Source organism: Orbicella franksi, chromosome 5, assembly GCF_964199315.1.
Source record: "Orbicella franksi chromosome 5, jaOrbFran1.1, whole genome shotgun sequence".
Classification (NCBI taxonomy): Eukaryota; Metazoa; Cnidaria; class Anthozoa; order Scleractinia; family Merulinidae; genus Orbicella; species Orbicella franksi.
Genome location: NC_138149.1, coordinates 17,669,659 through 17,682,400, shown reverse-complemented (window position 1 = coordinate 17,682,400; position 12,742 = coordinate 17,669,659). Strand labels below are relative to the sequence as shown.

At 40.0% G+C, this 12,742-nt stretch overlaps 2 protein-coding genes and 1 pseudogene across 2 annotated transcripts in view; 2 read left to right on the top strand and 1 right to left on the bottom strand.

Annotated features, from left to right (window-relative positions):
- The window catches only part of LOC145486533 (D-ribitol-5-phosphate cytidylyltransferase-like), a 27,772-nt gene extending 24,683 nt beyond the window's left edge, over positions 1-3,089 (top strand). The window contains exons 15-16 of the mRNA XM_081465217.1: positions 75-167; positions 290-3,089. Coding sequence (XP_081321343.1) covers positions 75-167; positions 290-400 — 204 coding nt within the window. The 3' untranslated portion in view covers positions 401-3,089. The remainder of the gene's footprint in view (positions 1-74; positions 168-289) is intronic.
- Positions 3,090-3,166: 77 nt separating this feature from the next.
- LOC145486532 (uncharacterized) lies at positions 3,167-8,367 on the top strand. The gene is made up of 6 exons (XM_081465216.1): positions 3,167-4,048; positions 4,600-4,915; positions 5,644-5,998; positions 6,717-6,816; positions 7,054-7,355; positions 8,007-8,367. Exons 1-6 carry the CDS (start codon positions 3,572-3,574, stop codon positions 8,164-8,166), a joined length of 1,710 nt encoding a protein of 569 aa, XP_081321342.1. The 5' UTR covers positions 3,167-3,571; the 3' UTR covers positions 8,167-8,367.
- Positions 8,368-8,891: 524 nt separating this feature from the next.
- Positions 8,892-11,514, bottom strand: LOC145487843 (BTB and MATH domain-containing protein 36-like; annotated as a pseudogene).
- Between the last annotated feature and the right edge of the window lie 1,228 nt (positions 11,515-12,742).

The following is a 12,742-nucleotide window of genomic DNA, read 5'->3' as shown; positions in this document are numbered from 1 at the left end:
CAGACAGCTGACCATAAGTACAGTGTCCCTGAATGTTATCCACCCTTTAGAACTTCCTTTTCGTTTATTAACAGATGGCCACAGAAGATCTCAAGTCCTACATTCATGAACAAGGCGTCACTTGTTTTGGTGTGTTTGTTTCGCCAGTTCTCAACAACAGAACAGAGGTATAATTCGATTCAATAACTATGGCGCTAAGTAGCCAATATACTGTGACTTCATGGGCTGTATTCAAAGGGTATCTGCTGAGTGTGTACTCACTGACAGTTATCACAATTGTTTCGTGCAGGATAACGACACTATCTCAAGACAGTTTGAGAGAGCAGCACAACTGACTATAGGTGCCTTGATGGATGTGCCGTCAGTATTCAGTGGACAGACATTCGACTCTAGCACGTGATTAAACTCATCGCCAGAGAGGAGCATGGCATCAGTTGTCACAGGGTGAGGGGCTAGGTAGCGAGCCGAATCTGACGGGTGTTCAGAGGTTACCATGACAACCCGTGCACACGGCATACTGAGAGGTTGAGTGGAAAACCTACCATACCTACCTACTCTCGTACTTATCCAGCTGGAGGGTGGGTCGAAAACAAACGCGACGGAGAAGGAGAGCCTTAGACATTGCGAAAGGCAAGCAAGCTAGCAAAGGCAGGCAAAGCAGCACTCCCTGGAATTTCCAGCGGGCGATCCCACAAACCACTTTACTGATGGACCGCTGACTGGTCCATAGCTCGAATTTAACTTTGCCTGAATGGTTTTTTGACCACTGTTAATCACGGACTTTGGTGATGTGCTGTCATTATTCAGTGGACCGACATTGGACGCCAACATGTGATGAGTTCATTGTGGGGCCAGGCGCTACAGTTGAAATGCTGCTGTCACAAATCTACCGGCCAAGAACTTAGCGGAAAATTAGCTCATGTGAAGAAAACTGTTTGTTGTTTCTTCCGTTCCTACTGGCCGGTGGGTGAGAAAGTAACTCAAGTATTTCCAGCTTCACACTAGGAACTCAAAAGATAACGCTGCTTTTATTGCTAGTATTTCGTTGAAAGAGATTCATCGTTTAAACATCTATGCAAAATGGATGTTATAAATACCTGAATAAATACGTGAAAAGTGCATTCAAAATCGAACCTTTTTCCTTCTGTTTGTTTAAGTCATCAGATTTCATAATATTCCGTTCCGAAATTTCCTTGGGGATTATATCAGGGTAAGGGTTACAAAAATTAAGTTAAGAATAAAAAAATGGAAATCATTTCGGAATTAGGGTCATATTGGGTTCCACGTGGGGATCATCTCAAAATTGTCGATCAGCTCGTCGTTGCTATCATTTCGGGAGTTTGAGATCTGATTAAGAACCAAACCCTGTACAATCATCCTCAACCGGAGATCAGAAACCGCTATAACATTTGTGGTTAGAAAAGTCGATACTCCTGCGTTAGTTTGTATTTAATTGCCCTCTTAACACTGCCAAGTGTTTGAGAAAGAAAAATATACTGCTTAGATTGATTTCTTTGTCTTGCCCATAAAAAGTCATTCTGTTTCCTCATTTGGTTAGAATGCTCATCGGTTTTCATCATAGTAAGTTTATCAGTCAAACTATTTTGGAAAGTCTAAACGAATTTAATTCTTATCTCATGTTAGGTAGAGAACTCAGATTTTAAAATAAACCATTCCCAATCCCACGGCCAACAAGCGATATCCATAAAGGAACCTTTTATGTTAGTTAAGATGGTGACGGGATAAGAAAATTGCTATTTGGCGTGCATTTCCCCTTTTTCGCTCTGGAAGTTTTGTTGATTTGTAAGCTTGATTTGTCTCAAAGGAGATGGCTGGAAAAAGCTAGAAGACCTAGAAGTTAACGGCTTTTTAAATTTGTCAGAGCTCAGCACATATCTTACTTACGCAAAAAATATATATTTACGTCATACACTTATGAAATATAAACAACCATTTGTTTCGGTCGAGTGATATCATAAGTAGTGTTTGCATAATCTGAATCATATGTTGGGTGGAAAAAGAATGAAAACTGAAGGCTCCAAACCGTACAAGGTGGATGTCTTGCACTTATTACCTTCAAGACATTTTGAACATGTAAAGGAATTGAAATTTTCTTCGTTTTATTTTCCTTATTTTGCTTTTCTCGGCTGCCAAAGATATCATTTGTACGGTGGTTCCAAGCAGTCATTCCAGAGGAAACTATTTCCTGTTTAAATATTGAAAAATCGAGCAATTTAAAAGCCAAACAGATTCAAATGGATTTAGAAAAAAGGCAAGCTGCAATTGCAAATGCATTTGACCGCGACTAATTAAAGCAATTAGATGGTTTCAGCGTAGAACTCATGTGATACCCGCCTACAGAGAGTTCGAATGACGAGAAAAATAGGAACCAAGTGCCTCGGAGAAAAAACAAAATGCATATCGAGGGCCAACTATATTTTGTTTAGAGGGATCCGTCCTTTTTAAGCATTAAGAAACCCAACCAATTATTAGCTTGACTGATCATCAGTGTTTGCCAAAGAGGATGGGATAGCGTGTGAAACACAGCGCTGGTTATGACATTGTTTTTTATTTGTTGATTATCATCATTATAGTTGTCGTCATAATAGTCATTTAGTCCTGATTCTCTTTCCATAGTCTGGGCTGAGCCTTTTAAATTTCTTGTCCTTACCGTCCTTATATTGTACCGACTTCAAACGTTGCCTCAAGCCGCGGTCTCAAGTCAGAAACGAGAATTGTGTTTGATCTTTTATTGATCTATATTGTGGTATATTGAGATGGCTTTTTCAGAGACAAATATTCTGAAACTTACGCAGAAAAGTAGCAAGCTGTATTTGATAGTAAAAACATTGGATAATTAGGAGATTTGAAAATGCAGCACCTGAGTAAACTCCATTTAAAACGGCGAGAAAAATGGAAAACAATCAGGAACCTGGGAGAAAACATATAAAGAGGCTGCAATCCATCTTCTTGTTAAAAGCAAACCTGAACTGCAGTAGAAGTGGAAAGAGGTTAATAGACCAGTTGAGGAAGAGTTGAAACGCGAGCTTGAGTAAGTGCTTTATGAATTCAAACAGTTTCAAAAGAAAGTAAGTGAAGCTGTCCTTGTAGGGTGCTGCAGGCACTCCCTACGAGAAGCGCCTCGTTTAGCTCTCTTTTTTTCGAGAACGGAGAGGAGAAGGAAAACAGGCTTGACTTTTTTCGGTATAGAGCAAATTTTCTTCGATACTGATAAGTGAATTTTTCTTCCATTCACTGATCTATCATGGAAAATAGAGAATATTCTATGTTTGGGTTAAGTTTTGTTTCTTGAAGTTGATTTTTTTTTTCAAGAGAATATTTCCTGAAAAAAATACTTGTTTATTGTTAACATGATTTTATCGGTAGTGTGCTTATTCATGTCAATCGTTGTAAGCTATGTCCTTGTCACAAAATGAGAGCATTATAACTGATCCCACAAGAAAATGTGCAGCATGATAACAATAACATCAGTAGTGGACAAGTTTCAGTTTAAAGTATCTGTAGTAACTTATAAAGCACTTATGTTCTAAATAGCTGACCCAAGCACTGAATGAGTACCCTGACGCTGATTGCGCTCTTGGTCCTTGTCTCCATGGCAACGCCACCAGCGCTCTGTGCACTTCTTTCATATGAAGCCCAAGATACAGTTTTAGATCTGATGACGGAAAAAGACTTCACAGGTCTAGGAAGTGCCAATTTGTTGGCTAAAGACGGGCCACGACCAGTATACCGAAAAGATCTTGAACCAAACAACATCGCTTACTACGAAATCCTTAGCGGAGATGGCAAGGATTATTTCCTTTTATCTTCTGGTTCCAAAACTGGTGATAATCGGTTTGTTGAGAGTGGTGACGTCAATGCTAAAAGTCAGCAGTATCGCCCTACAGACAAGCTCAACATGGATGCGGCCAAAAATGGTCAGACCTGTTTCAAGCACTACCGTCTGAGCCAGGCAGGGATTTACATGTGTGAAGACCGCAATGGTGTTCCAGTTGCTGCTAATTACAACTGGACTTCTAACGCGCCAGTAAGTGTTTGTAACTCAATTTCCCAGTATTAATTTATAACAGAAGTCCTCGTTGTCAAGCCAAAGATGTAAACTTCAACTGCAGGAAAACGAAAATTTGTCTCCTTTCCATTTTTCAATCGGATAGTTGCGCAACAGGAGGGTATTAAAAGGAACGATTCTTCAAATCAGTTAAAGTTGAAAACTCGACTAAAGCTCTGAGATATTGATACACTGAGCAGACTGACGTGGTAGTTCGTCATGAAGTCGTAGAATCAGTTTACTATATCTGACTTGCTTTCCTGCTGACCACTGACAACACGGTCTAGACTTGAAGAGCCCACCCATGTGACAGCGACATAGATTGAAACTGCAACGAAGAATTTAATCTCACGTTTTAAGAACGTTTTTTTTTTTTATGAATATCCGTCTTTTTATGTCGTTAAAAGAGTTCAGTCGCACCAACTTTTCAGTTTATAACTTTTTTTGCTCCTCGAGAGTAACGAAGGTCGTTACTTTAATTAGGGTTTTTACGGTATGGTTATAACAGTATATTTCATCGTATAACGCAGATTGATACAAAGCAGTGGAAAAGCTTGGCTGCAATGGTAAAGGCAAGCCTGCCGGACTTCAACAAAGAATGGCGGGAACTTTCTTATGAGGTGGGCGAGGAGGGTGAATGGGGGAGTTTAAGACAAGTTCAAAGCGTACAGAAGCAGGTGCGATATGGTGAAGAGGCTCTTGAATCAGGTTCCAAACACAGAATATCTGTAGGATTCTACACCTCCAAGAGTACGCCAAGAATATTTTTCACCGGGACTAGTGGAATGAAAAGTAACTTGACTGCCGCTGACTGGCAAAAGAAACTTTGTGCAGTTCTAGTGAACGGTAAGGCAAAGAATGGTGTCAACGTTGGATTGTCTGTTTTTTTGTTTTGTTTTTTTTTCTCGTAATCTAAGTTTCTTAATGCAATTCTTTAAATTGCGCACCGCTTGAACGGGCTGTGACTAGTGAAATAAATTAGATGAATATTTAAGTTACTGTAGAGTCCATCACAACACAGGATGATTTCTCAAACCCGCTCGTCCTCAGGTTACTGACATTTTCCTGGAAGCGTGCGGTTTCCTCGACTGCCAGAAGTGAGTCAGAAGTCTGTGGCAGAATTAATTTGAACTGTTTGTAATACCGAGATGCCCGGCCTACCATAGCAGTTTTAAAGATTTTATGAGTTTGGGACTCCGCTCTGTGACCCAGTGACCACTGTGATCTCGTTTAAGATGTAGACTCGATGTAGCATTCATATAAACTTGGTTTGCCTGTGACCACAGGTGCACAGGCTACTTGACTTGTCTTCAAAAGCAAGGTGTAGTTTCGCTGGTGAGGTAATACTGCAATACACAATTTCAGTCAGTCATAAAAATACAAGTGCTCTTCAGCACGTGACGCGACTAGATGCAACCATCTCGTTATTCTGGCCCTTTTCCTAGTTCTCGGCTGGCCTTCATAAAACTCTACCTCCTCCTTGTCGGCATATTGTTCTGCCTTTATAATTCAGATCACTTGGTCTTGTCTCTTACAAACTTTCTTGATAACAGTGTCTCTTTTTTTTTAATTAGTTTGCAGCGGCAGAGACTTGACGTATGTAAACAGGCGTTTATTTCTATCCGCTCGGAATGGTATCAAGTTCTTTGAGTTATCTGTCCATGATGACAAAAGCACAGTTCAGAAAATCCTTATGAATACAGATATTAGTTTTCGTGTGCAGTTGACGACCAGTGATGGGATCATGATGGAAAAAAGGTTTGGTATAGAGACGAATTTCACAAGCCGAACAAAGCGCTGGAGCTCATGGAGTTACTGGAGTATTCATCATCCACACCTATTTCCTAACTACAACCAACATCGGTGCTGTGGATGTTACAGTGGATGCGGTCCAGTGGCCTGGGCTCAAATATTTGCTTACTATGACAGGTACAAACCATGATACAGGATTTAATTTTTTCTATTTCAGGCTGGTTTAGGAACCTCGTACTACAATGATTACCAAACAATCAAGAATCAGAAAGAATCTCTAGCTTCGGACCATGTTGTTCAAACAAGGAGAACGTTTATCTCAGATTAGATAAGCGTCAACCAGTTATTTGAAATAACTGGAAATAACAAATAAATAAATTGTCCCTTAATCACTACTTTGGTTAAACATTATTTTTAAATATTTTAGGGAAAAAAACTGTTTAAGGTTCAGTTGTAGGTTAGACACTTGCCTTCCCCCGTTTGTTTACAAAAGCTGAGACATTATTAATCCTGGATACATGAGTTTGTTCTGTCAAACCTGATAAAAGAGATTCGGTTGCTAGTTTCGAGTTCAATTGCCCCTTTCTGCCTGTTGCTAGTCAAGTGTTCGATTCGGCTCTCTGAGTTCGGTGCTCCCAGCTTCACAGCGATAATAGCCAAATAGTAAAATAGCCAAATGGTAGCCTCCTGCCAGTTTTGATATAAGTTAGGTTTGCATGTATGACATATATTTGTCTTGTTTATGCTTACAGCTTCAAAGGTTTATAGCTTTACATGCAAGCCATATATAAATCACGTTACTCTTTTTAACTCAAGTAACATGATATATCGATTAATATCGATTAATCAATTGTAAGTTAAAAGGTGATAAACGGTTGTTGGTTTTTACATTTAGGCTGGCTCACATTTCATCGTCATACGGGTACAATCAGAAACTTTATCAAGGTTACCACGGCGTCAGTGGAAGCGCGTCTTGGCAGCCGCCATGGTACACTGTAAGTTAATCCGTCATTGATATGACTGCTGTTTCACTTTGTATCTTGCAGTTTCTAGTTAAATAAGCTACCTCCAAAAACCTTCGCAAACAAACCGCACGAGATGGGCTCGATTTTCAGCTGAACCTTAATTTGAAGTCGTTTATTTATGTGCTGCCTGGTATTTTGGCCCAAATTTCAAGAAAACGCAATTAGTACTGCAATTGTTAATGGAACCTAATTCTCGTTATCATTCAGCCCCGTTATTACGTTGAAGACATACGTGCTAAAGTTGACACATTCTGTTTGTTCGGTGGCGGAGCGACCACTCACTGGGATATGACTGACAGCAAGCTGAGGAACTGGTACCTTACTCGGCAATATCCCCAAGGAGGAAGCCTTTCCTCCTACACCAGCTGGTGGTCCACACTCCCGGGAATCTATCGTTCCTGGATACGGAACTCGGCCATTAATGCTGTCAAGAACAGATATCCTGCCATCGTTGGAATCTGGGTCGGATCATCACAGCATTATGCAGTTGCTACAAGATACCGATCAAGGTAAGATAATGCAATGCTGGAGTACAAGGTGACGGAATAGACTGTTCATAGTCTGTTTACACGCGAAAGAAAAAGCGAGCGTTTTGTGCTGGCGCCCAGTTCTCTCGCGATTCTTTCCACGCGTTCAACGATCGAATAAAAGTACGAGAAAGTAGAGTGCTGTGAACAGTCTAGTGACGGAAAAATGCAAATCACATTTCGGTATTTTGTGGGCCAATATTGTTTGAGGAAGTTAGCAAAGCCTAGAAAGCCAGGCAAGTAAATAAGAAAAAAATAAAATTTGGCTTCTTTTTGATAGCATGTTGACATTAGAAATGAAAATTTGACAGTTAGCCTTGGCTGGACCGACCGTACTGTCTATCTCAGTTGAGCAAAGCTGTAAATATAATTGCTGCGATGGTTATGTGGCGGTCATCATAATGGTGTCCCTTTGGGATGTTCTATCAAGGGCAGCGCTGTAGCGCATGACGTATTGTTCGTTTTATCATGCGGTCCTTTTGCTCAGACTCTTGTTAGGTGGGTCTTGGCGAGAAAACGATCGGTAAGTTATACTGAGTTATTTTCTGCTTTGATTGCCTCCCGAATGTAAGTGATAGTTATTATCCTTACATCCATCCAGGAGCTCTGCTAAAGTTTCTTTCTATTTTCCAGGTATAAGAAGTGGCGAATCTGCTGGTGGTTCTTTGGTTGGCATTGTACCCAGTGGTTTTACATTTACAGGCGTGAGTGGTACCTTCACATGGGCTGGGGAGGAAGTGGAAATGTTTGGAAAAAGGCTAAGGCATTCTCTGCGTTTGTTGCCAGGCACTGAGCCCTCTCATTTGAGCGACAACAAACAAACTGCCGGATTGGACGCTTAGATATATGAGGTCACACTGAACATTAATTGTGGAACGTTTGACAAAAATTTAATTCAGTCAATAAACGTACAAACGGCTTTCCGCAAAAATTGTCTGTTGTCATTGACTTGTCGGTAAGGGTCAGAGTTTGGTTCTGGTTACAACACGGTGGAAACTGGTGCAAATCGAACAGCAAGAAATACCTGCACGCAAGTTGGGGGGGGGGGGGGGGGGATTCTGGCCATTCTTACGCTCGATTGTCCCGATTGTCGGTCCACCATCAAAACGTAAACAGCTGAAAAAATAATTTCGAATTTTCTAGGAGGTTTACTGATAAAATTCGGGTTCTATTAAAATATTAGCTAGTTGTAAGATATTTTCGTCAATTCAAAAGATTTTGAACTTTGCTCAGACTTTATTCGAGCCTAAGGTACAACATCACTTTCGGTTTTTTAAGTAGTGTTTACAGTGAAAATGATCAAAAAAATGTTCAGTACATCTTAATTTTTTTTAGTAAACTTTAAATACTTTTTTACACTTTTTTTCGACAAATATGTCTATTTGACTAATATAAGTTTATGACTCATTCCATTTTTTGTAAGAACAACATCTTAATTCAGTCGTGTCTGTGTTGCGTGAACTCAATAGGACGTCTTTTGCTCCCAAACAAGTCTTAGTCAAAGTCTTTCACGCTCTTTGCCAAGAACACACAATAATTTAACCTCTCTCTTTTCTAGTTTTTCGACAATAAACAATATAGTTCTTACAAATGAATAGAATTATGTTACTAAACTGTGTCAAATAGTTGACATATTTCTGAGACGCTGTTGTAACAACTGCAGCATAACATTAACCTCTGGATTTTCCCGTAAAGTAAAGGTGGCGATTGGCTAACCTCAGAGGAGTTTTTGATACAAAACCCGTGCAATCTCCTTCACTCCCCACTCACACACATCCTTAACCTCTTTTTTCACTGCGTTTACCCGTTGTTCACTGCTCAATATTTTGTTTTCCAGTAATTCCACTCGCCTTTCAGCTAATTGCTTGCCATTTTCTGGTGGAATCAAAGCATACTTTTCTTGACGTCGCAGTTCAGTTATTGAGATGTGCTTGGCAATTTCAACGCACTGCTTACACAAATCTTCCATGTTAAACTCATTAGCTAAAACCAGAAAATCAATGGCTTGATGAGGGGTTTTCTTTCTCTGTAACAGATACTTTTCACCGCGGTAGCGCTCTGTAAGTTGTTCCGTCTGATATTCTCTGGCCAAGGAAAGGAGAAAGTAGCAGTTGTTTTCACTGATTGGTTTAGATGTTGGGTATATGACAAGTAACATCTGCTTTGTCAGTTTCAGTTGCATTTTTCCAGGAAGAGGAATTTCACTTGCTGATTTTTCTCAGAACTTTGAGGAGAACATCATTTTAAACACTGATGACCACATGGATAAAGTACCCTTGTGGACATGGAACGTGCCATCATTGAAATCTGGCTCTGACCGTTTTTTGCCGCATTATCTGATTTTTAAAAAATTGAAACAATTAATCGACTTGAGTGTTTAAAATAAAGTAATGTATGGAACATGAGGTTTCAACACAACAAGATTGTTGCGAACACATGTTGCACGCGTCCTATTGCACACGTTCCCTGTTGCAATCAGTGTGTTTGACTGAAGGCAACAGAGTGGCCAAACGTGTTCAACATGTTATACGCGACAATCTTGCAATAATCCAAATATTGCGTGCATTTGGTCGAGCCTTAACAAACTTCACCGAATTTGGAAGAAGAGTTTTTTTCATGTTGTTTTGCTAGTTTCGGCTAGACGTGATATTTTTTCCATTAAATGGTGTTTCTATTCGCGACAGTCCCTTTCACGCTCGCTGAATAAGAGATGGAGAAATGCTCCGCGCCCAGGAGTTAAACGTTTAATATGGCCTAAAGATCCAAAACAATTGCCAATACTCAAAAACAAAACCCAATCCTTAGACTAGAAAATCCTAGCCACCCAAAACTTATGATGAAGGGCGAGGCAATTGACAGCGTGAATAAAATATCCAAAAGCTGCCAGCCGTTGAGAGGTAAAACAGGATTAAATACCAATGATAAAGGCACATGCCTAATGCGGGAGAGAAAGGCGCGGAAGAAACGCGAGAAAACCCACCCAGGGGATGGCAGCCTGAGCGTCAGTAATCCGACTAGGGCATTAGATACTCTTTCAGGCTACCATGGGAGGAAGGGAAACGATGCAGCAGTAACATTACTTCAAGCTGATTGCATAAGTTACAGGAACATAGGTGTACGAACTAAAAGCAAAGCAAGGGGAACATACTACTGTATGATAGTACAAACCAAGAACATAAGCGTGCAAATTGAAGGGAGCTAAGCACTGCACAAACCCGATGTATGCGAGGCAAAGCACGCAAAACAAAAAGGAAAATTTTTGTTGAGATCTTTGTTACCACTACCAGTAACCTTTGCGCGCGTGTAACAACATGATTTAAACCGTCTATCCAGGCTATCGAAACACTTCATTTGCCATGAATGAATTGAACAGTGTGGGTTTCGTTATTTAGTGCAGGTTTGGTGATCGCCTATGGTGTCAGTCAGCCCGCATCCTTTAGACCCAGGCGGTTAGTGTTGGCGGACGCGAGCTCCTGGGTACAGGATTACCAATGTCTTTACTAAAATTCACTTCTAGAAGGGGAAAGCCACTTTGTTCTTGTTTTCATCTGGGATAATTTCCATGCCAGTCAGTATAAGACACGGACTACGGACTGGGTATAGAACCCGGACTGAAGTATAAAATGCGGACTAAGCATTACGGACTGCCGTATAAAACATGGACTCAGGTATGAACAAAAAAGCGCACAGTGGGTATAGATTAATTAGGACCAAGACTGTAAACATATTATCTTATTTTGTCTGGGCAAAAGCTGAATTTTTAATACGAAAGGTTGCGCTGAAAAGTGTCTGGCATTGAAAGAACTTTTCAATAAAGGAAAACAGAAAGATGATCTTAATATCAAACAATTTGTAATTATTTACATCCTGCTAAACAGTGATTCATTAACAAAGGACTCAAAGAAAGAACAACTTGTAACATAATTCCAAAGGAGGTGGTGAGAAGTAAAAAAATAAAGGCGATTATATCAAACATATGGAGTTGAAAATTGTCGATTGCTTCCCCGTGAAGATAACAACAGCCAGTAAGGCACTTTACTCTATACTATCATAATTTTGCTCTCTTGGAAATCGAAACTCTGCAAGAAAAGAAAAATTAATATGTGAAGCAATCGCAGCCCTTACCTCCAATGCCGGCCATCTTGGGGTGATAGTACATCCGCAATTTTACCAAGTGACATTTATGGCGCGAAAATACCATTTCCTTCATGCACCGTGGTCACTTGGCAGGAAAATTGGCATTTCGTGCCTTTGTCCGTGTTTTACACCCAGTCCGCAGTCGGTAGGCCACACTTAGTCCGCAGTCCGCGTTTTATACCCAAGTCCATGTTTCACTGATACCCAGTCCGTAATGCTTAGTCCGCGTTTTATACCTCTTTCCTTGTTTTATATCAGTCCGAAGTCCGCAGTTCGTGTTTTATACTGACCGATTTCAACGCAGAAGAATTAACAGAAAAGAGGGAACAATCCATTATCTCATTTTATAAAATAGCTGAGATACTACGCGCCCGCTGATTGGTCGATAGGTGTGTTTAGATGAGAATACGTAAACACGGTTCTGACGTTTTAGATTCGCGCGTATTTTTGAGAAATATTTTATAAAAGCAATAGAGTACTTTTTCCGTGTTTGCATAGCCTCATCTACACCCTTGGGAGGTTCGGAGAATTCTCGGAAGTTTTGTAAATCCTCGACTGCGTTTCGGGTTTGCACAACTGTCTTGAATTCTCCCAACCCCTCTCGTGTTTAGATGAGGCTATGTAAAAACGGAAAAAGTACTCTATTGCTTAAATGAACGACATTTTTGTCAAAGTAATTTATTTTGAAAGGGGATAAATCGTCAATACTGATGAAAATGATGCCGAGTGCACTTTAATCTTCATGTGCAAGTCGCGTTAGTAACGAACATGGAAACAACAATAATTTTCATGTAGGAAATATCGTGATTGTGTTAAAACTTCCTTCACCGAGGCCCAGAAGCTTTCTGAAACTAAATAATGCACATCGTAATACGTCTTCAATTAAAATCTTTTGATGTGGGTTTTAGAACAATTATCCTTATTGTTGTCTACCTTTTCGTCATTGGTGTTAGTATTTATCTTGCGTTTGAATGCATTCTACAAACAGCGTGAAATAAACAAAAAAGAAACCTACAGGTGCTTTACGCAATCGTAATAGTATAAACAGTGTGCACTGCAAGAAAACATTACAACATATTTTTAAACTTCCAAATCTCTTGTCATTTTAATTCGTGAAATTCATAAACGGAAAATAAAACGATGCAAATTACCATTTTAAAACATTTATTTCGTAGTTTTTGGAGCACTTCCGGGCCTGTTCCTAGATACATCTATCGATTTAGTTTTAACGG